Source organism: Oryx dammah, unplaced genomic scaffold, assembly GCF_014754425.2.
Source record: "Oryx dammah isolate SB20612 unplaced genomic scaffold, SCBI_Odam_1.1 HiC_scaffold_6, whole genome shotgun sequence".
Lineage (NCBI taxonomy): Eukaryota > Metazoa > Chordata > Mammalia > Artiodactyla > Bovidae > Oryx > Oryx dammah.
This window is the reverse complement of record NW_024070190.1, coordinates 11,588,967-11,612,820: the sequence shown is the minus strand read 5'-3', so window position 1 is coordinate 11,612,820 and position 23,854 is coordinate 11,588,967. Positions and strand designations below refer to the sequence as shown.

The window sequence follows — 23,854 nt, the reverse complement described above, 5'->3', positions numbered from 1 at the left end:
GTGGCGCCAGCAGTCGCCTCTTCGGTTTGGTTTATGTCGCCCTGTGCTTATTCCACTGTAGCACTTTGAGTAGCATGTTCATTTGCCTTCCCCTTCTAAACTGTCTGAGCCACCAGGGCAGCGCTTCCTGGGTTGCTCAGAGGGTAGGGAATCTGCCTGCAGTGTGGGAGACCTGGGTTCAATCCCTGGGTTAGGGGACCCCCTGGAGAAGGAGATGGAGACCCACTTTAGTGTTCTTGCCTGGAGAATTCCATGGACAGAGGAGCCTGGAGCGCTGTAGTCCATGGAGTCTCATAGAGTTGGTCGACTGGGTGGCTTTCACTTTCTAAACTGTAAGGTCCTTGAGATTAGAGCTATGTGTATCCAGCACTGTGGGTATGCCTGATCCATAGAAATGGCCAAGTAAAGAGAGATGTTCCTCTGAGTACAGTAGTCATTCCAAACACATTTGTCAGGTAAGTGATTGCAGAAGGAATAGCTACGCTGCCCTGTCTCCTGCTGCTGGCTTCTGCCTCCCTCCTTCTGAAATATGTCCAAATCCCATCTTAGACTTTTCATGCTGTCAGGAGATGGGTTTCAAAGAATTTTTAAAGGACAGAGAGAAGATCTCCAACCAGTCTCTGGTTTCTTCATCTTAAAATGAAGTAGCATCTCTGGCCTTCCATTCTTATTTGTATAACAACAGGCAGTATTCTCCATGTAAGTAGCACAGGGAGAAGATCTAGAAAACTGCTCTGTTGTTTATATATAACTTCTGATTCTGTGGCTTCTGTTTAGACACTGGCTTTCTCTTTCTCAGCTAAAAAACCTAGCCTGTTAACACCTCAGATCTATTAGGTGGATTTAAACTTGGGGTAAGAGCACATCTCCCTTGATTGGTTCACCTGATGACTAGACAAACATACACACTTCTTGTAATGACATGAGTGAAATGGATAAACTTGAAATTGGAATTGAATCTAACTCTTCATGACATTGGGAGTGCAGGGTTACTATTCTTCAACACACTCCATTTTTCTTCTAGCACTTTGATGTAATCAAAAGGTCATCCTAGTATGTTTGCATATCCATCATTTCTTGTATTTCTATTTTATCCTCTCGGAGTTTCAAAATTGTTTTCCTTTTTAATTGTAGCCATTAGTTTATGCAGGGACTAGGAGAAGGCAATGGCAACCCACTCCAGCACTTTTGCCTGGAAAATCCCATGGACAGAGGAGCCTGGTAGGCTGCAGTCCATGGGGTTGCTAAGAGTTGGACACGACTGAGCAACTTCACGTTCACTCTTCACTTTCATGCATTGGAGAAGGAAATGGCAACCCACTCCAGTGTTCTTGCCTAGAGAATCCCAGGGACGGGGGAGCCAGGTGGGCTGCCGTCTATGGGGTCACACAGAGTCGGACACGACTGAAGTGACTTAGCAGCAGCAGCAGTAGCTCTGCAACTTTGTAGCTAACACTGATTCAGATGTTGCAATTCTAATGAGCTTGTTCCTATACCTGCATTTTGTATATTCTAATGGGAATACCACACCACTGACCTGCCTCTTGAGAAACCTATATGCAGATCAGGAAGCAACAGTAAGAACTGGACATGGAACCACAGACTGGTTCCAAATAGGAAAAGGAGTACATCAAGCCTGTCTATTGTCACCCTGCTTATTTAACTTATATGCAGAGTACATCATGAGAAATGCTGGGCTGGAAGAAGCACAAGCTGGAATCAAGACTGCCAGGAAAAATATCAAAAACCTCAGATATGCAGATGACACCACCCTTATGGCAGAAAGTGAAGAGGAACTAAAAAGCCTCTTGATGAAAGTGAAAGAGGAGAGTGAAAAAGTTGGCTTAAAGCTCAACATTCAGAAAACGAAGATCATGGCATCTGGTCCCATCACTTCATGGCAAATAGATGGGGAAACAGTGGAAACAGTGTCAGACTTTTTGGTGGCGGGGGGCACCACTGCAAATGGTGACTGCAGCCATGAAATTAAAAGACGCTTGCTCCTTGGAAGGAAAGTTATGACCAACCTAGATAGCATATTAAAAAGCAGAGACATTACTTTGCCAACAAAGGTCTGTCTAGTCAAGGCTATGGTTTTTCCAGTAGTCCTGTATGAATGTGAGAGTTGGACTGTAGAGAAAGCTGAGCACCGAAGAATTGATGCTTTTGAAGTGTGGTGTTGGAGAAGACTCTTGAGAGTCCCTTGGACTGCAAGGAGATCCAACCAGTCCATTCTAAAGATCAGTCCTGGGTGTTCTTTGAAAGGAATGATGCAATAGCTGATACTCCAGTACTTTGGCCACCTCATGCAAAGAGTTGACTCATTGGAAAAGACTCTGATGCTGGCAGGGATTAGGGGCAGGAAGAGAAGGGGACAACAGAGGATGAGATGGCTGGATGGCATCACCGATTCGATGGACGTGAGTTTGAGTGAACTCCGGCAGTTGTTGATCGACAGCGAGGCCTGGCATGCTGCAGTTCATGGGGTCGCAAAGAGTTGGACACAACTGAGCGACTGAACTGAACTGAATGGCATTGGGGTTTCATAACATTGTAATCACGTATCCAAAAGGAAAAAAAAAAAAGCCATTTAATAGGAATTGCTGAGGGCCCAAGGACCTTGATTTGGGCAACTCAGAACCAGGCAGCACAACCCATTCCTTACATACAGCCAGCGGTCTCCAGGGTCTACTGTAGCAGAGAAAGACCATTTTCTTGCCATGTTCTCAATGGAGAAAAAGAAAAAGACAGGCTCTTTTTGGTAGGTGCCACCCCAGGATTCCTGCCCGCCTGTAGCTCTCAGAAGTTCTAGGTGTAGGGTTACTTTTCTGAACCCCTTTCTCAGAATCATATTTCAAGAGCCACAAAGTTGGAGCCATCTAGTCAACAGGCAATGAAAGTACATTCTGAACTTATTTATTTTATAACAGTTCGTACAGACTGAAAGTAGCATTTTCTGAGATATTTTCCTGCCTGAAATGTCTTTAAATCAAATATCTTTTTTAGCTTTTTAATATGAGGTTAAAAGATTAATATTTTTACCCTAGAAGATTATATTTACTCATTTGAAACGAAGGCTTATACAGGTGAACATTTTATATCTGAATGGAAGTTTCAGTAAATGCTCGTGCTTGGTTGCTCAGTGGTGTCTGACTCTTTGTGACCCCATGGACTGGAGCCTGCCAGGCTCCTCTACCCATGGAATTTTCCAGGCAAGAATACTGGAGTGGGGTGCCATTTCCTTCTCCCAGGAGTCTTTCCCAACCAGGGATCGACCCTGCATCTCTTACGTCTCCTGAGTTGGTAGGCAGATTCTGTTACCACTAGCACCACCTGGGAAGCCATCTTTAAATAAATGCTGATACAACCTTATTGCTATACAAATCCAAAACAGAATCTGCTGCTTTGAAATCCTCTTAAGATTTCAGAATGTGTGAATATATTTTTTCTAATATTGTCTTGCATTATTTCAGAAATCCTGCCAGAAACCTGTAGACAAATACATCGAGTATGATCCTGTAATCATCTTGATTAATGCTATTTTATGCAAAGCCCAGGCCTACAGGCATATTCTTTTCAATACGAAAATAAACGTAAGTTGTGATAATTTTTTTTTATTTTCTAATTTTGCTTGATGATTTTGCATTTTGAAATAATAATACTTTTGAACAGAATTAAAGAACATTATTTAAAGAAAGAAATTCTAACAAGAGTGAGTCTTTTATCAACAATGTCTGGAAATTTCTGGAGATAGCAGGCATTGCTTTTTAAAAACGTGTGCAATGTCTAGTGTGTATTTAAGAATATGGTCACTGGCAGGAAGTTGACAAACCATCATCTGGATTGCCTTTTTAGTAGGTTACCTTTTGAAACAGATATCAATAATTTTGAACAGAATAAAATTAAATATAACCTGGTAGGGAGAGAACTATCCCTAAAAGTAAGCAAACATTAAAAGAAAAATATTTTTTAAATGTAACGTATTGCATGGTATACTCTGCTATTAAGGGAATGGCTGATTGGTTTAGTTGTTGTGTCTGACTTTTTGTGACCCCATGGACTGCCAGGCTCCTCTGCCCATGGCATTTCCCAGGCAAGAATACTGGAGTGGGTTGCCATTTCATTTTCCAGGGCATCTTCTCGACCCAGGGATCCAAGCCACATCTCCTGCATTGCGGGTGGATTCTTTACCACTGAGCCACCAGAGAAGCCTGTTGAGGGAATATATGAGATGAAAAATCAGAGAAGTTCTAATAGATACAGTTGAATTTTTTTTTAATGTACAATTTAATGAATTGACTTGTATACTCTTAATAGTTTGGCTAGGATTGACAGATAAAATACAGGACATTTAATTAAACTTGGAAGTCAGATAAACTACTTTTTTTAGCATATGTTCTAAATATTGCGTGGAACATACATACACGAAAAAAGTATTTGTTGTTTACCTGAAGTGCATATTTAACTGGATGTCCTGCATTTTTATTTGCCAAATCTGGCAACCCTAATTTTGGGCTAACAGAGACAGTAACAGTGCAATGTATCATCACTGTCCTCCTTCCCCCAAGTTAAATAACCCGGGCTGTTTTGTAATATAATTGAAGTCTGAGACTTGACTACACATTAGAAACACCTGGGGGAGTGGGTGGGGGCAGCAGTTAATTATTCCAAGCGGAGGCCTCACCCAGAACCAGTTAAATCAGAATCTTTGGCAATGGGATCCAGGTATGAGTATTCCTTGAATCTCCCTGCTGCTGCTGCTGCTGCTGCTAAGTCGCTTCAGTCGTGTCTGACTCTGTGCGACCCCATAGACGGCAGCCCACCTGGCTCCCCTGTCCCTGGGATTCTCCAGGCAAGAACACTGGAGTGGGTTGCCAGTTCCTTCTCCAGTGCAGGAAAGTGAAAAGTGAAAGTGAAGTCGCTCAGTCATGTCCGACTCTTCACGACCCCACGGACTTCAGCCTACCAGGCTCCTCTGGCCATGGGATTTTCCAGACAAGAGTACTGGAGTGGGGTGCCATCGCCTTCTCCATTGAATCTCCCTAGTGGATGCCAAAGTGCAGCCAGGAGAAGCAGTGTGCTCCATGGGGCTGCCCTAGAAGCTCACACCCATGCTTATCCCTGGACCACATCAACTTTGCACACACGCTTTCTTTTCCCCACTTTACACAGATAAATGTCAACGAGTAGGAGAAATATAGAGAAAAAAGCCAGTTTTTGTTGCCTAGCATTTTCTGTTTTTGCCAAAATTTAGACTCTTTAAAACTTCCAACTGATTTGCCACCTTTAATTGCTGTCTTTCACTATTTTAGTTTATACTCATCCAACCTAGAGGCATTTTTTTAAAAATTCATGTTCAGACTAAGTTTCTTATGAGGTGTCATGAAATCTTAAGATTAAATGTTTTATTGCTGCTTCCACCCATCCTGAGTCACATAAATTCTTTCTTGATTCTGTGTATCAGACAAGTGTTGAGAATATAACAAAGGATGAAGTGAACTGCTATTTAAAGCAGTGATTCTTAATGAGGGGTGCACGTTAGCGCTCACCCTCTGCCTGAGTGTTTCACACACAGTATGCTGCCTGGGATATTCTTCTGCAGATTTTGAATCAGGACTGGGGCCTAGACATTTGTATTTTGAAAAATCTCCCCATGTGATACTTCTGCTGAACATTGCTGATTAAGACCTAGTGGTTACAGACTGAATACAATTTGCATTTAACTGGGCAGTTTCTAAATTCGAAAAGCTACTAGATCGGACCTTCTTCAGAACCCACAAAAGGTAGCTGTCTGTGCTGGTCGATATTAACTAGTTGTTTCTTTACCTGATTGAATGGCAATGTCTTTTTGACAGATGCATGGAAAACTCTGCGTATTTTGTCTGCTTTGTGAAGCATACCTGAGATGGTGGCAGCTTCAAGATTCCAGCCGAAGCATTGATCCTGACGACTTTATCCGATACGCTAAGGAGTGGGATTTCTATAGAATGTTTGCAATTGCTTCTCTAGGTAGGAAGAAGCCATGCTTTCTACTATTATTTGACCAACTATTTTGATTTTAAAATTAAGGTGCATGGTTTTAATCATTGGTAAGAGTACTAGCTAGAGGACTTGAGACTAAATTTCAGCTCTGCCACTAATCTGCTAGGTGAGTTTGTCTAAATTACCTGCTTTCTTACTTTTGTTACCACACATAGGGCATGGAAATGATTATGCTTATCAGATACAGGTGTTTCATAAAGTATTTTGAGACACAGTATCTTGGGTAAAATTCTTCAGTTTAAGTTATGATTATCCAACCTGAAGATTACTTGAATCTCATCTTTATTAAAACAGATTAATAACGGCCAAACATTATTCAGTGTATTGTACTAATTACTATTCTTACTAATTATAATAATTACTAATTATTACACTAATTACCTACTCATATACTATGTGCAGGGAAAGGGCTACTCCCCAGAATTCTCTGAGTTCTGAAACTGCTTTTGTACAGAATTTGAAATTTGTGACTTAGGTCAGAATTGGGTTGAATTAATTTCTGTGACTATGTTATTACTTACTGGTTTCCATGCTTTTCTACTTCTACAATCTTCTTCCTTATACTGAAATATTACTTTAGTACTATTAAGTCTCCATGCCTGCGTGCTAAGTCGCTTCAATCATGTCTGACTCTTTGCAACCCCATGGACTGTAGCCCGCCAGGCTCCCCTGCCCATGGCATTCTCCAGGCAAGAACACTGGAGTGGGTTGCCGTGCCCTCCTCCCGGGCATCTCTTGCACTAGCAGGCAGATTCTTTACCACTAGTGCCACCCGCACACCACTGCAGTGTCGTATTTCTGGACTGTGTGTCCTCTTGCGTCCCTTGTTCTTCTCGGGCTGCCCTCACTCCCTTGGCCCTCTCATCCAGTCCCAGTGGTTTTAAAATTCATCTGTCTGCTGAGAATTCCCAAATGTACATAATAATGTTAAAAACTTCCTTGAACAAATCACGTAAACCAAGAGTTATAACCTAATATAATTTTAAGCTTTAAAGCAAAGCCTCTTAAAATTGCTATAGACGAACTGCTTTATGTCTATAATTAAAAAACAAAACAAAACAACAAACCAACCAAGCTTGTTTTCAAATAGTTTGGAATTCCTGTAGCACTTCCTCTATAGTGGCTGTTTTGACACTTGAACAGAAATGTTTTCTCCTATTACATTTATATGTGTCTTAATCGAATCCCTAGTTAGGTTGCACATCCCTAAAACAGCTTAGAAAGAATGTCTTACACAAATCTAGCACTTTATAACTTAAAAACTGTTTTTACAGTATCAGCAACTCAGTTTTTACAACCATCCTCTTTGGTAGGTGGGTTGGGTTGCCTTCCCTATCTGCAGTTGTCAAAGCACAAAAACAGGGAGGGCCAGTGGTCTGCCTGAAGTTCCCCCAGCAGGAGAGTGTCAGCGCAGAGCCAGGGAAGGCCTCCCGGAGCCCCGTCTCTTGGTTTCTCCGCTGCAGTTCTTCTCCACTGCTGCTCCTGCTGAACCCATCTAATGTGGGAAAGCTCTAAGGGCTAGGGGCCCTCTAATACCTGCCTGTGAAAGATTGTGGCGCCCAAGGGCAGGTGCAGCTTCCTCAGTCTCCCAGGCTCTAAGCTAGAAAGGCGCGATGTCGTCTGCTCTTCCCTCCAGTGCAGGAAGCCCTTCTCTCGTGATTCCTGCAAGACTGTCTCCAGTGACAAGAGGCCACCCACCGCTGTTAGATGGTTCTTCTGAGGAAGTTCTTTATTTTCATTATTTTCAGTTAAAACCCCAGAATATGTAATCTGCCTGTTTGAACAGATCCTTGCAGTGCACGAGCCCTTCAGTCATTTTGAAGGGAGACGGTGTGTCTCCCCCGAAGACTATATCAAATTCCCTGGGGGCTAACCATCTTAAATTACGTTTTTGGTTCCTAAAAGTGAAAGTCGCTCAGTTGTGTCCAGCTCTTTATGATCCCATGGATGATACAGTCCTTGAAATTCTCCAGGCCAGAATACTGGAGTGAGTAGCCTTTCCCTTCTTCAGAGGATCTCCCAACCCAGGGATCGAATCCAGGTCTCCCGCATTGCACGCGGATTCTTTACCAGCTGAGCTGTTGGGGAAGCAATCAGGAAGGCCCCACCGAGAAGCGATCCTGATTGTGGATCCTAATTGACCCATATGAATCCTAATGATGGACTGTGGATCCTCATCACCCATATTTGGAACCTCTTCACTTTGGCTAGATTCAGTTATAGAACATTTTAGAAGGAATACAGTTATTTCTTCTATGATATAATACATGTGTTCCAGAAAAAAAAAATGATCCTGTAGAAACCTAAAAAACGCAGCTTAAAAATAACATATTTTCATAATATGTTCATGGGGTTCTCAAGACAAGAATGCTGAAGTGGTTTTCCATTTCCTTTTCCAGTGGACCATGTTTTGTCCACTTTGATACTTTTGAACCATAGTATTGGAGAAGACTTTTGAGAGTCTCTTGGACTGCAAGGAGATCAAACCAGTCATTCCTAAAGGAAATCAATCCTGAATATTCATTGGAGGGACTGATGATAAAGCTGAAGCTTTGGACACCCGGTACGAAGAGTTGATTCATTGGAAAAGACCCTGATGCTGGGAAAGACTGAAGGCAGGAGGAGAAGGGGACAACAGAGGACGAGATGGTTAGATGGCATCACCAACTCAATGGACATGAGTTTGAGCAAGTTCTGGGAGATGGTGAAGGACAGGGAAGCCTGGCGTGCTGCAGTCCATGGGGTTGCAAAGAGTCAGACACGACTGAGCGACTGAACAACAGCATAGGAGAAAATAGAATTAGGGACAGACCAATCAAAATGTATGCAGCTGGGTAGTCAGAGCACTAAAAGTCTTGCTAATAACAATCTTAATAAAATAATGCAGTTAAAAGATATTGTTAAATTCCTGATTGGGAACAGAACCGATTGCCCTCTGTGCTGACTGTGGGACACCAGGGGAACTATTGCTTCTTCTAGTCTGGACTCTGTCTCTGCATACTTTCTGGAAGGATATGGAATTACACTCAAAAAGTTTGTTAAGATGAATATGAGGTGTTTTTAATTTAGGTAACAGACTATTCAAGGTCTTATGGCTAAGAGGCACTCATAAAGAGTAGGTGAATCAACAACGAAAAACATCTTCATATGTAATTCCTAGGCTGTGTCTCATCTTCCAGATTTAAAAGCTCCCATTCTCCTGTCTGTTTTCTCTGTGGAGATCTCTAGGAGTAAAAATGCTTAAACAACCTGATTTCCTAAAGGGAACTTTGGAAAGCTGATGATTACAATTCTCCCAGAATTACTTTTTCTCCAGAGAGTGAAGTACTTCATGAAAGAATTATCAAAATATGTTCGGAAATGATATCAGCAGGATTTGACACAAAAGATAGGGGCTATTTAAGAAATAATAAAGAAAGAAAATTTTCTTTTTTATTATTAATTTTTTAATGACTGTTTTTTAAAATTTCATTGGTTAACTTTGGCTGTGCTGGGTCTTCACTGCCACGCAGGCGTTTCTCTAGCTGCGGTGACCGGGTCTCCGCTCGGCCGCGGCGCGGGCTCCTAGTTGCAGCACTCCTCTTGCTCCTGGGCACGGGCTCTAGGGCACCAGCGCTTCAGCAGTGGCCGCGTGTGGGCTCAGTAGTTGTGGCACCTGGCCTCACTTGCTCCACTGCATGTGGGATCTTCCTGGACCAGGGACTAGACCCATGTCTCCTGCATTGGCGGGCAGAGTCTTCACCAGTAGGCCGCCAGGGAAGCCATTGTTATTAATAGTAGTGTTTATTATTTGGTTGCACTGGGTCTTCCTTGCTGTACTTGCTGGGCTTTCTCTTGCTTTGGCAAGCGCGGGCCACTCTTCGTTGCTGTATGTGGGCTTCTCATTGCTGTGGCTTGTCTTGTTGTGGAGCAACGCTCTAGGTGCCCAGCCTCAGTGGTCATCACACACAGGCTTAGTTGATCCATAGCTGAGATCTTCCCAGACAAGGGATCAAAGCCATGTCTCCTGCCTTGGCAGGTGGATTTTTATCCACCGTACCACCAGGGAAGTCCAACAATTTGATCTTGATAAAGCATTTCTTTTGTCATCAGCTGATAGGCTGTATTTTGGAATTGTGGTTTATTTGGTTTTAGGGGGCTCTGGTTTGGATTGAGACATTTGTATCTTTATTTTCCATTTCTTCCTTAGAACAGACTGCCTATTTTACTGGCATTTTCGCTTTCCTGTGGGTAGAACGACCCATAAGAGCGAAAGAAAAACTCAACTTCACTTTGCTGCTGAAGGCATTATTGTTATCTAGCTACGGAAAACTCTTGCTGATCCCAGCTGTGATTTGGGAACATGATTACACACCCCTGTGCCTCAGACTCATTAAAGTGTTTGTCCTTACATCAAACTTTCAGGCAATCAGAGGTATGTTTACATCTTACTCTGTTTTCTCAGCTTTCAACCCATATACAATCTCTAAAGCCTTGTTTCTAGAGTACAGTTTTTAAACACTGGAACTCTTTGTCGAATAATAACAATGCCTAACATTTTCACAGTGCCTTATCCGTGGCACATATTCGTATTAGGTCAGTTTAATCACATGGCACTTTTTAGTTTGCAGAATGCTCCCTTATGCATTGCGTCCATCCTGTGGGGTCAGTTACTGTTGTTTAGTCACTCAGTCATATCCAGCTATTGCAACCGCATGGACTGTAGCCCACCAGGCTCCTCTGTCCTTGGGATTTCCCAGGCAAGAACACTGGAGTGGGTTGCCATTTCCTTCTCCAGGGATCTGCCTGATCCAGGGATCAAACCTATGTCTTGTGCATTGGCAGGTGGGTTCTCTACCACTGAGCCACCAGGCAAGCCCTATGGAGTAAGTAGGGCAACTATTATTACCTCCACTTTATGAAAGAGCTCTTGGTGACTTGTCCAAAGTTACATGGCCAGGCAGTTGTCAAGCCAGGCTAGAATGCCAGGTATCTGCCTCACAACTCAGGAGAATTCTTATTACATTGAGGAAGGGTAAAGCAGCCCTGCGTGTCATCATTTATCCCATACATTGTGAGAAGTGCTGTTGTAAATGAGTGTATTAATCTGATATTTCTTATAATGCTTAGCATCTTGTAAACTATAAAACCAAGAGTATCCATTTTTTTTCTGCTACTCTCTTTATAACCTTAAGATCTAGCTTTTATTTTCCTGTTTAATATTCATGCACCTCTGTCTTGATGAGACCAGAAGAAGCTTGGTGTTTTTGTTATCAACAGATGCTTTGGTTCTCCCAAAAGCTTTGCAGATGGAAAAGTAACAATATAGATTAATAAGAACAAATAGAGATTTTCTAAGAAACAGTTTTACAAAACCATTCCATTCACACTGCCACACAATTTACATGCCAATTTCATTTAAACTCTTAAGAACTTATCAGTTGCCTTTTCTTTTTCAGTGACCCTAAACATCAACCGCAAGCTCACCTTCTTGGCCATCTTGAGTGGCTTACTGGTGGAGAGCACCATGGTCTATTTCTTCCAGAGGATGGAATGGGCTGTCGGAAGTGACTGTGCCATCTATAAATCTCAAGACTTTTGAAGAGGTACAGAGCATCTCTCAGTGTTCTTGCAGCCAGACAGGTGTCCTTCTCAAACTAGACAGATGTCATTGCAGAGCGCATAGCCCCCCACACCCCACCCCAGCACCTGGGTACCTCAAGGTCACCTCTGTCTCCCTGGGGGACGCTAGGGTTCTGCACTCTAGTTCTGTTGTCACGCTCAGTGACATCAGCAGCTATGTTTTTGTTTCCAGGTCCCTGTTCTCACAGCTCTCTAACACCTCCCTTCCAGCTCACTCCCACCGAAACCTCAGACGCTGAAGTCTGTCCCACTGACAGCTGTCTCCCACCCTTTCCAACCATTCTGCTCCCTCCCTCCTACCACCCCTACCTTCTGATGCCTTTTTTACCTCTCTCCCCCAAACCTCTTACTTTCCTTTACCTTTGTCCCATTTTCCTCTCTCTTAACTGTGCCTGGAACCAATAGGCAGCTTGCATCGTCCTCCATTAGTCCCTTGAAACAGCTGGTTCCCTGCCCTTCTATCAGCGTCCTTGTTAGAGCTCTTGGGGTGAGTCCATCAGCTCTTTTCTCTGCTAAGCTTGGTAGGTCGCCCCTGTGTCTGCACAGAGCATGGCTGTGTGTGTTCCTCTGTCTTGAGGTCACCTCTGCGGACCCCTTTCCCTCCCTCTGCCCCCGCCACACACACAGTGGCCTTGGAGCAGTTGTTCTGGTTTTCCCCGCCTTACTTACCCCTGTGTCTGCTCTCACTTTGCTGAGAATGGAGACTTACCACAGACTCCCCGAGTTTCCTTCTCCTTTCAGCACTTGCTTGGTCACCTGCCCTCTTCCTTCCTTCCGTCCCTCCTGTTCCGGCACTGTGCTCAGCTTGTCTTCCTCTCCAGAGCTGAGTACAGCCTGAAGGTATCCTCCTGCCTCTGGTCACTGTCAGCCTTTGGACCACCGCCAGCCCCCCACAGTCTGTGTTGGGATGGCTGATCGGGTAGACATAAAGGAGTGGCAGGTGGTGAGGAAGGGAGGGAGGGAGCAGGCAGGGTAAGCTGAAGCAGCTCTCGGGCACCCCCCGCATCCCACAGGCGCAGCTCTGAGCCTTCTCTGCCTCTCCCGGTGGTGCCTCAGCAGCCCTCCTGCCCTCCACGCTCAGCTCACCCTCTTCTTCTCTGGGTCCTCAGAGACACTGCTCCTTCCTCACCCTCTCTCCTCCACAGTGACTCCTTCCCCTCTGCCAGCAGATGTGTGCAGCTCTTTACTTAGACAGGCTGCTCTGAGCCTATTTCTCCACTGCCTTTCCTCTTTGTAAAACACATTCTCCCCAGTTTCCCGAGTCAGTGCTCTGATGACAGAAGGCAGCCAGCCCCCAGCTCTGCCGGGGCCCTGCTCACTGCTCTGCTCTGGAAGCTGCTGCCTTCCCAGACAGGCCACCTGCGCCTCTCCTGCCATCAGACCTTCCTTTTCCCTACCCCTGTCTGTCTCCCATGTCTTAGCTCAGCCCTCCACTTTTCTCTCCTGCTGTGCAGACACTTGGCTTTGGCAGCAGCATGGCTTGACCCATCTAGGACATGTTGCTTCCAGATCTTTCCAGACCCAATACCTCCAGTACCCCTCCTCTGCCAGGTCACTCATGCCCTTCCACTGCCTTCAAGATAATTCCAGGATGGCCTACCTCTAAAATTGAACTCAGTATCCCCAGCCCTCACCAAAACAGAATCTTCCTGATAGCTTTTTTTGTTGTTCTTAGTTTTGTTTTGTTTTTTTAATATTTATTTATTTTTGGTGCATACAGCTTCCTCTAATTGCAGCGAGGAGGACCTGCTCTGGTTGCAGCGCTTGAGCTGCTCACTGCGGCGGCTTCTCTTGTTGAGAGCACAGGCTCTATCTAGGTGCCTGGGCTTCAGTAATTGTAGCACTTGGGATCAGAAGTGGCACATGGGCTTAATTGCCCCGTAGCGTGTGGAATCTTCCCAGACCGGGGATCGAACCTGTGTCCTCTGCCTTGGTAGACAGATTCTTATCCACTGCGCCACCAGGGAAGTCCCCTGCGAGCTTTTCGTCTTGTCACTCAGCCCCCAGCTCAACCCTCATCGTCTCCTGTTTCAAAGTTTGTAACAACCTCCTCACCAACCTTCAGTCCATCTTCACAGAGCACCACTTCTGGTGCCGCTCTGGATTCTCCACCCCTTCTTACTGTTGGCCAGAGTTTCAGTCCCTTCCTGAGCAACCCCTTTGAGTTTTCTCTGAGCGTTGGTTCTCATTTCTCCTCTGCGGGCAGGTTTCTACCCACGTTCTCCACTACCCTTTCCTCGTTGCCAGATAGATCATACTCTTCTCCACTAACCAGATTCAGTCACCTCTGCTTCTCTGTGGAATGAAGACTTTCCAAAAATTTGAGTCTGTCACGCTCACTCCTTCCATTGAACTCCCAGGGCTCAGCTCAGTCACGTTTCCAGAGCTCCTGAGACTGTCCCAGTGCTGAAGGGCTTGCCCCCACTTTTTTTAGTGCTTCTGCATTTTGAGCTATCCAGTATAATTTCTGTGAGGAGAAGGTCCCCTGTCTTTAACAGCCATTTGAAAGCCATTATCCTTTTTAGGTTATCTCATGTTTTATACTTGTTTACACCTTACATTAAAATGCCATGTATTTATGTCTGACTCCCTCAACCTGGTTTGGTGCCAGGACAGACCAGGCCTGAGGTAATGGTGTCTCCTGTAGTACAGAGCCTGCCCTAATAAGTATTTGTTGATTTGATTTTTTGTGGAATGTGCCACTCTAAATACTGTTTTTATTATCCACAGTTTCATTTTTTACTGTCTGTGGCATGACTGGTTGCATCTGTAAAATAAAAGACATAAAAATACAAACCAATCTTCTCATTATTATTGTGTAAAATGAAGCAAAGCTTTGGATATACTTCCTGAAAAAGAAAGCAACAGTTATGGCGTTGGGAACTGCTGACCCATGTAGGAAACAACTAAACCACATACAGAAACACTCACACAAACACAAGGAATGTTGCAGCAGGAACTAACGTATGCAGCAAGTGATGATTTATACATTATAGGCAGTTCAGGTAAGCCCTGGAATTGAAGGGACATGAATTCATGAGTCACATGTAAGAAAAGATCTTTGTTCATGGCTTTGACATATTTATATCTTTTTAATTTAAATGTTAGTGGTTAAAATAATACTTTGTATTCTTACAAGAGAAATACTTTTCTCTCAATAAAGTAACAATAAACTGAGCTTTTGTGAATTTTTAATTCAGAATCTTCCCCTGTAACTAAGTTACTCTTAAAATCAGCTGATTCAAAAATAAATAACTAAAAACAACTGAATTGTACATCTAACAAGAGTGAATTATATCTCAGTAGAGCTGTTCCTAAATAAATAAACATCGCCTCTCTCCCTTTCTCTCTGCCTGCTTCACTCATTTGTTCTTTCACTTGTTCGTTCCACAGATACTGAGCACCTAGTCTATTAGGGTCAGACAGTATGGATACAGTAGTAACAAAGACATGGCACGTGGCCCTCTTGACACTTCCTGAGTAGTGATGGATTTAGAAACAGGAGTAGGTAACTGCAGCACGGTGTCTTATCAAGCGGTGAGTATAGGCTGTTCGGGAAGGGCAGGGTGGGAGCACCTGTTCCAGTCAGAAGTCAAAAAGGTCTTCCAAAGGAAGGGGAAGGGACAGAGCTTTCCAGTAGCCTGGAAGAGAGGACAGTGCACACAAACTCGTGGAGGGCAGAGTGCCAGTGGGCATGGGCTGGGGCTGAAAGCAAATGGTCCAACTGGGTAGAGTGTGAGCAAGTGGGAGTTCCACAAATGATACATGGAAGACGTGTACAGTTCGGATTATGAAGGACCTCGCGAGTTGTAATTTATCCCAAGGATGCTGAAACCAGTACAGAAAGCTGAAGAATCCAAAGTAAAACAACGGGCTTCCCAGGAGGCGCTAGTGGTAAAGAACTTGCCTGCCAATGCAGGAGACACGTTTGATCACTGGGTCGGGAAAATCTAAAGAAGGGTATGGCAACTCACTCCAGTATTCGTGGCTGGAGAATTCCATGGACAGAGGAGCCTGGCAGCGGGCTGCAGTCCATAGGGTCACAAAGAGTCAGACACGACTAAACCGACTTAGCACACACAGCTCAGCAAAGTAAAAAACAGGACAAAACCCATTGGAATAACATCACAGAGTAGTCATAGAATGGAGAGGACTGCTGACCACCAGATGGAGCCTGTCAGTTGAAGGAGAGGAGAAAACATGGTTCAAAAACACAACGAAAGGGGAAAAAAATCATTTAAAAAACAAGTATGGGGGGAAATGACCTTAAAAATACACTGATCATAGCTTTTCAAATCTTTGGCTAAGATAAAAAAGGAAACTACATCATCGGTTTATAAATTTATATTGTCTACATCCCAGTCTGTCTTGATCACCATAAAGGTATTTGTTAACTTTTAAAGACAAAGCAAGTATTCAAAACCCCTTTCCTGGGTGCCGGTGAGGTGTCCATGAGCAGTAGGTAGCTAAGTGCTGCAGAATGGGTGAGAGAGAGGGACTGCCAGGGAAACCCATCTCATCAGCTATGTATGATCTTAGACTCCGCTCAGTGTATTTTATCACCTCACTTGATGGAGTGAGAAAAGAAAGGGCAAGTCTCCAGAAAGAAGGCAGAGAGGCTGCCTTCCAGGTCATGTTGAGAGTGATCAGTTCTCCCATCCCCAGGCCAGGCCCCACTGCCCAGCCCAGGAATTCATCTTCTCTTTATGCTTTTTCAGCATGTTTTATGAAAAATTTCAAAGATACAAAAACGTTGAAAGAATTGTACAGTGAAAACATGTGTTCACCACCTAGATTTTACAGTTGTTAAATTCTGCCCTATGATTTCTGAGATGGCGGAACTTAGAATTATACTGGGAAGATGAGGCAGCGGTGGTGCTAGGGGCTTTAGACTGATGTTGGTTTTCCAAGCCGTTCCTCTCTCCCAGTCACTGAAACATGGTCTGACAACAACAAAAAGTGTACTCATGTGAAAATTCTCTTGAAGGTATGAAACTTAAATTACTTTTTGATATCCACAATTTTATTGAAAAAGCATATGCACCCAAGCCATCCTAGAAAATTACTTATAATCCCAGTCGTGGACCAGTTATGGCCACAGTGGCTACCCAACCCGTTGATGACGAGATTTCAACACACCAAGTACCAGAGAGGAACAAAATACTCAGTTTATGAGAGCACAATATAGATGAATAAGGCACAAAGAAAATAGACAAGTGGTCTTCTGTTAAAAGATCTTCAATCAGTGTTTGAAGCCCTTCGAACTAAATGAGGAAGAAAACATCATAGTGTCCATGAGAGCCAAAGAAAGCATGTTTTTAGCTATTTGCAACAAGACAAGGCAAACATCAGTCGAAAAGTGGAAGATACTTTAGAAGTCAGCCTTACATGAAGAAATTGAAGCTTAGAATGGCTCAGGGATATGCTCATGGTCACACAAGCATATAGTGATAGGATTGGGACTAAAACCCAAGTCTCTACTGGTTTAACAGAGGGTCCATGGGTCCCTCTTGGCCTCCACTTGGAGTCTAATGGAGGACCCCTGGGGGATCCTTGGGTCTGTCTTGGTCTCTGCTACATAGTCTAATGAAGGATTCCTGGGTATAAGTTTCCACGTTCAGTCTAACGGTGGGTCCCTGGATGTATATTAGTCTCCACCCCTCATCTAATGGGGACTAGGGTGGGTAACCAAGTCATCCTTTCTTCACTAAGAAAAAAGGTAATGTACTTCAAATACAGTTAGGGACAGAGAAAAGAGAGTTTTAAATAGGGAACTCAAATGCCTAGGACCAGATTAAATATTAGTCCTCTGGCTACAAGGAAGAAGCTGTAGAAGAAGATGAGCATTTTACTGTATTTTTTCCTCAGAATTGCTGTGATCCTTAAGAGTTGTGTTATTACTTTCTGATATTGAACACATCTAACCCTAACCTTAAAGATGATGCTGTGAAACTGCTGCACTCAATATGTCAGCAAATTTGGAAAACTCAGCAGTGGCCACAGGACTGGAAAAGGTCAGTTTTCATTCTGATCCCAAAGAAAGGCAATGCAAAAGAATGCTCAAACTATCACACAATTGCATTCATCTCACATGCTAGTAAAGTAATGCGCGAAATTTTCCAAGCCAGGTCTTCGGCAATACGTGAACTGTGAACTTCCAGATGTTCAAGCTCATTTTAGAAAAGGCAGAGGAACCAGAGATCAAATTGCCAACATCTGCTGGATCATGGAAAAAGCAAGAGAGCTCCAGAAAAACATCTATTTCTGGTTTATTGACTATGCCAAAGCCTTTGACTATGTGGATCACAGCAAACTGGAAAATTCTGAAAGAGATGGGAAGAGCAGATCACCTGACCTGCCTCTTTGGAAACCTGTATGCAGGTCAGGAAGCAACAGTTAGAACTGGACATGCAACAACAGACTGGTTCCAAATAGGAAAAGGAGTACGTCAAGGCTGTATATTGTCCCCCTGCTTATTTAACTTATATGCAGAGTACATCATGAGAAACGCTGGGCTGGATGAAGTACAAGCTGGAATCAAGATTGCCGGGAGAAATACCAGTAACTTCAGATATGCAGATGACACCACCCTTATGGCAGAAAGGGAAGAAGAACTGAAGAGCCTCTTGATGAAAGTGAAAGAGGAGAGTGAAAAAGTTGGCTTAAAGCTCAACATTCAGAAAACTAAGATCATGGCATCCAGTCCCATCACTTCATGGCAAATAGATGGGGAAACTGTGGCAGACTTTAATTTTGGGGGGCTCCAAAATCACTGCAGATGGTGATTTCAGCCATGAAACTAAAAGAAGCTTACTCCTTGGAAGGAAAGTTATGACCAACCTAGACAGCATATTAAAAAGCAGAGACATTGCTTTGTCAGCAAAGGTCCGTCTAGTCAAGGCTATTGTTTTTTCAGTTGTCCTGTGTGGATGTGAGAGTTGGACTATAAAGAAAGCTGAGCACTGAAGAATTGATGCTTTTGAACTGTGGTGTTGAAGAAGACTCTTCAGAGTCCCTTGGACTGCAAGGAGATCCAACCAGTCCTTCCTAAAGGAGATCAGTCCTGGGTGTTCATTGGAAGGACTGATGTTGAAGCTGAAACTCCAATACTTTGGCCACCTAATGCGAAGAGCTGACTGACTGGAAAAAACCTTGATGCTGGGAAAGATTGAGGGCAGGAGGAGAAGGGATGACAGGGGATGAGATGGTTGGATGGCATCACCAACTCAATGGACATGAGTTTGGGTGGACTCCGGCAGTTGGTGATGGACAGGGAGGCCTGGAGTGCTGTGGTTCATGGAGTCGTAAAGAGCTGGACACGACTGAGCAACTGAACTGAACTGAACCATAACCTTATTTACAATACAAAGCTGGTGACTCATTCTGAAGGGAAAGTTAGTAACCCAAGATGAAATTAAAATGTTCTCTGGCTGACAAGCCAGTAGAGGAAACACACTGCAAAAGCAGGAACCTTGGTACCCAAGAGGATTATATTCATTCATTCATTCCTATTTAAGAAGTATTATATATACTTGTTATTTATCTTGTGCCAGGCACTATTTCAGGGGTTTTATAATCATTAAGTCACTTAATCCTCGTGATAACCCTAGGAGCTGCCTCTAAGAGCCCACCAGGAAATCTATTCTGGGTATTTTGAAAGGGAAGAGGGCACAGTGTATGGGCCGGCAGATCAAATGCTGCTGTCCTGTTGCAACACGGATAAATAACTAAATGGGAAGAACACAAGAGTGCCCAGAAAATGTGTCAGTTTCCTGTGGCTGCTGTAACAACTACAGCAAGCTTGTGGCTTAAATTTACTCTCTCACAATTCTGGAGGCAGGAGGGCCAAAGATAGTCTGTGGAACTTTTATGTATGTTAAGCTGCTTCAGTCGTGTCTTTGCGAGCTTATGGGCCACCAGGCTCCTCTGTCCATGGGATTCTCCAGGCAAGAATACTGGAGTGGGCTGCCATGCCATCCTCCATGGTACCTTCCTGACCCAGGAACTGAACATGAGTCTCATGTCTCCTGCACTGGTAAGCAGGTTCTTTACCACTGGCGCCACCTAGGAAGCCTGGAACTTGTAGATGTTACCTTATTTGGATAAAAAGTTCTTTGCTGATGTGATTAAGGGTCTTGAGGTGACCAGATCATTTTGTGTTACCCAAGTGAATCCTAAATGCTATCACAAATGTCCTCAGAAGACAGAGGCAGAGGGACGACTTCCCTGGTGGTGCAGTGGATGGGAGTCTGCCTACCAATGCAGGGGACACGGGTTTGATCCCTGGTCCGGGAAGATTCCACATCCTGCCGGGCAACAAAGCCTGTGCACCGCAACTACTGAGGCCGCGCTCAGTCAGAGTCAGTCTCACTGGGCCAAATCAAGGGTGGACAGCCACCCGCCTCCCCCCAGAGGCTCTAAGGGAGAATACACCCCGCGTCCCCCCACTTCCAGCTTTTGCTGGCTCTGCCAGTTCTTGGCCTGTGGGCATGTCACTACAGTCCATCCTCCATCTTCACATCACCTCCTCCTCCATGAGTCAAATTCCCCTCTACCTCTCTCTTTTTAAATAAGATCATTTTTTTATTTCATTTATTTGCTTTTGGTTGTGTTGGGTCTCCACTGTGGTGCAGGGGCTACTCTTCATTGCTGTGTGCGGGCTTCTCATCGCGGTGGCTACTCTTGCTGTGGAGCACAGGATCTAGGCGCAGGGGCACAGTAGTTGTGGCTCTTGGACTCTAGAGCACGGGCTCAGTAGTTGTGGCACACGGGCTTAGTTGCCTGGCAGGATGTGGAATCTTCCCGACCAGGGATCAAACCCGTGTCTCCTGCATTGGCAGGCAGACTCCCATCCACCACACCACCAGGGAAGTCATCCCTCTGCCTCTGTCTTCTGAGGACTCACTCGGGTGATGCAGAATGATCCGGTCATCTCAAGATCTTTAACCACATCTGTAAAGAACTTTTTGTCCAAATAAGGTAACATTTATAAGTTCCAGAGGCTATATCTTTAGCCCGGATATCTTGTGGGGGAGGTCATTTTTCAGCCTACCACAAAATTATCTGGCTAATCACAGCCCCACACCCAACACACACACTCACACACATACATGCTAAGTCACTTCAGTCATGTCCAACTCTTTACTACCCTATGGACTGCCAGGTTCCTCTGCCCAAAATAATAAAATTCTGTAAAGCAATTATCCTTCAATTAAAAATAATAAACAAAAAAAGAGTGGGTTGCCATGCCCTCCTCCAGAGGATCTTCCTGACACAGGGATCAAACCCATGTCTTCGGGGCATTACAAGGGACTTTCTGCATTGGCTGGGAGTGGACTCCATGCAGCTCTGAAGTTCTCTCATGACATATAGAGAATGTCTTCTAACTCCTCCCGGTATTTTCCAGAAGTCACCTTGCTCGAACACATTTGGCAGGGAAATACCCAGGCAAACACCTGCTCTGGAGTTGCACGTTCACCATCAATCTATGGCCTCAATTTGAATTCAAGGTCAGAAAATCCTGCATTTACGTGCTGCAGGCGAATAGAACGGTGTGGTGTGTCTGTCTCGCAGTGGGTGCTTATTGTGCTGATTTAACTCCTGGCTTCATCTTCTCTTCCCTGCCCTTGTGCTGATTTCTAAACCCACTTTTCAAAAAAAAAAAAAATTGCCTGTATTGTGTTGTATGAATTTTTATAAAGTAGTCTTAAAGAGCTTTTGTTAATATAATTTTACTTATTTTATTTTTGGTTGGACTTCCCAGATGGTGCTAGTGGTAAAGAATCCACCTACCCAGCAGGAGACACAAGAGACGTGGGTCAAGACACAAGATCACTGGGTCAAGACGATCCCCTGGAGTAGGAAATGGCGACCCACTCCAGTATTCTTGCCTGCACTCCAGTATTCTTGTCTGGAGAATCCCATGGACAAAGGAGCCTTGTGGGCTACAATCCACAGGGTCACAAAGAGTTGGACATGACTGAAGCGACTTAGCATGCACACATTTTTGGTTGCACTGGGTCTTCATTGCACAAGGGCTCTCATCTAGTTGCAGCAAGCAGGGGCTACTCTTTGTTGTGGTGGGTGCATGGGCTTCTCTTGTTGCTGAGCACTGGCTCAGCATGGGCTTCATGCTGGGCTTCTGTAGTTGCCGCTCCCACGTTCTAGAGGGTAGGCTCAATAGTTGTGGTGCACGGGCTTAGTTGCCCTGTGGCATGTGGGACCTTCCCAGATCAGGGATCGAACCAGTGTCTCCTGCATCAAAAGGCAGATTCTTTACCACTGAGCCACCAGGGAAGACCTTAAGAGGAGTTCTTTAAATGAAGGTGATATTTAAATCATATCAACCCATTGAAAATGACCAGGCACGTGTCTGCACTAGAGTGTGCCTTCTGTCCTGGGGGCATGTTCCCTCTCCTCCTTCCACAGTTGGGGGAGAGAAGTTCAACTTGCACGTCTTCTACTGGGCTCCTTCCAACTCAAGGTCCCAGCACACTGGAAGTGCTTCCGCCCGGGTGCTTGAGCTGGTGTAAATTACTGCTCAATGACATGGTCATTCAGGATGTGTCTTGATACTAGCTTGTTGAGAAAAATCACATGGTGTATGACCCCAGGGGAAATGAGTTGAATACATCTTCTCTAGTACTGGGTTGGCCAGAAAGTTTCTTGTCTTCCCCACAACAGCCTATGGGGGGAACCAACAACAAACCTTTTGGCCAACTCAGTATTTCCGCCAGGAGGCAAAGGGGGATCAGCCCCGAGTACGAGTGCTCAGCGGGCGCGCTAGGGACACACAGTAGCTGCAGGTGGAGTCTGTGAGCAAGCACCCTCCTCATTCTGCAGACTCACCTCCATTGAGATTCCTGGGGCGTCCCTGCACATATCAGATGAATAAGTGCGCTTCCCAGCCTGCCCTTCAGCCTCAGATCCCCATGGTTTTCCCACCCTTGTGCTGGACTTGGGAATTTCAGAGCGCTCTTGTCTCTAACACAGATGAGTTCTAGAGGCCACCTTAAGTGGTCTCTTTTGCCCTTTCTCCCTGAGCCCACCCTGGCATCTTATCACCCTGAGGACAGGACAGACAGAATGAAAGGTAAACTGCTCTCTCCCCTAAATCCCGAAACAGAGCAGAGCTAAGTCCTAACTCTTCTCTGATTCTGTGCCCTTGTAAGAAATGGAAGTGCTCTCAGGTCATATGGTGACTGTTCTTTAACCGTGTCTATTTCTTTCTCTATTTTTAATTGGAGCATAATTGCTTGACAATGTTGTGTTGCTTTCTGCCATACAACACTGTGAATCAGCCATAAGCATACATACATCCCATCTTAAACCTCTCTTCTACCCCCCAACACTCTCCCACCCCTCTACGTTGTCAGAGTATGATCTCCCTGTTATCCAGCAGCTTCCCACTGGCTATTTGTTTTCTATATGGTAATATATATGTTTCAATACTATTCTTTCCATTTGTCCCCCTCTCCTTTCCTCTTTGCATCCACAAGTCTGTTCTCTATGTCTGCGTCTCTGTTTCTGCCGTGCAATTAGGTTCATCAGCACCATTTTCCTAGATTCCATATATATGTGTTAACATACAATATTTTTCTATTTCTGACTTACTTTACTGTGTACAACAGGCTTTAAGAGCCTGTACAACCATTTGTGTGTCTCACAAGTACTCTTCCCACCAAAATCGGCCTTCCCATTATCAGTGGTTTCTGTGTTCCTGGGACCTCAGTAGTCACTGACTTTCATTCGTGCTTCCTTCTTGGAGACAGAATGGAGAGCAGGGAGAGGGGTCTCTGAGTTTCTGCCTGAGGTTGGCAGTGTGTGATTCTCTCATCCCCTTGCCCTCTCCTCGCACAGGCACCTGCCTCTCTAGGGTCATAACTCTTCCTTACCCATGACTGCTTCCTGCTTTATTTTGCTAATTTTGCTTTGCTCATGTATTTAATAAGGGTTTTTGCTCAGCATTCCATAGATACTCAACTGGCTTGTGCAAGTTCTTCAAGGAATCAAGAGAATCACGCTGGAAGCTGTGTATCCAGGGACCTGTCTTTCAGTTAACTGGTAGCTAGAGAAGTGGGGTGGAAAATCAGGCATCCTCATCACAGCTGATTAGAACAAAGGCATCGGGCAGGCTGTTGACACCCTCTCCAAAGCCCCCACTAGGTGCTCGGCAGGCCCACACGGCCCC

At 44.6% G+C, this 23,854-nt stretch overlaps 1 protein-coding gene across 3 annotated transcripts in view; it reads left to right on the top strand.

The window, feature by feature from the left end:
• Window positions 1–21,085, top strand: part of ARV1 (ARV1 homolog, fatty acid homeostasis modulator) — a 27,593-nt gene extending 6,508 nt beyond the window's left edge. The window contains exons 2-7 of one of the 3 annotated variants that reach the window (XR_005721413.1): window positions 3,474–3,593; window positions 4,132–6,009; window positions 10,232–10,456; window positions 11,481–11,627; window positions 14,395–15,201; window positions 21,071–21,085. Coding sequence is in view for 2 of the 3 variants with exons in the window: in XM_040242770.1 (XP_040098704.1) it covers window positions 3,474–3,593; window positions 5,856–6,009; window positions 10,232–10,456; window positions 11,481–11,623 (642 nt within the window). In the remaining variant the exon portion in view is untranslated. Of the gene's footprint in view, window positions 1–3,473; window positions 3,594–4,131; window positions 6,010–10,231; window positions 10,457–11,480; window positions 11,628–14,394; window positions 15,202–21,070 lie in introns of those variants that run through there. The other 2 variants (XM_040242770.1, XM_040242771.1) reach the window with 2 other exon arrangements.
• Window positions 21,086–23,854: the final 2,769 nt, after the last annotated feature.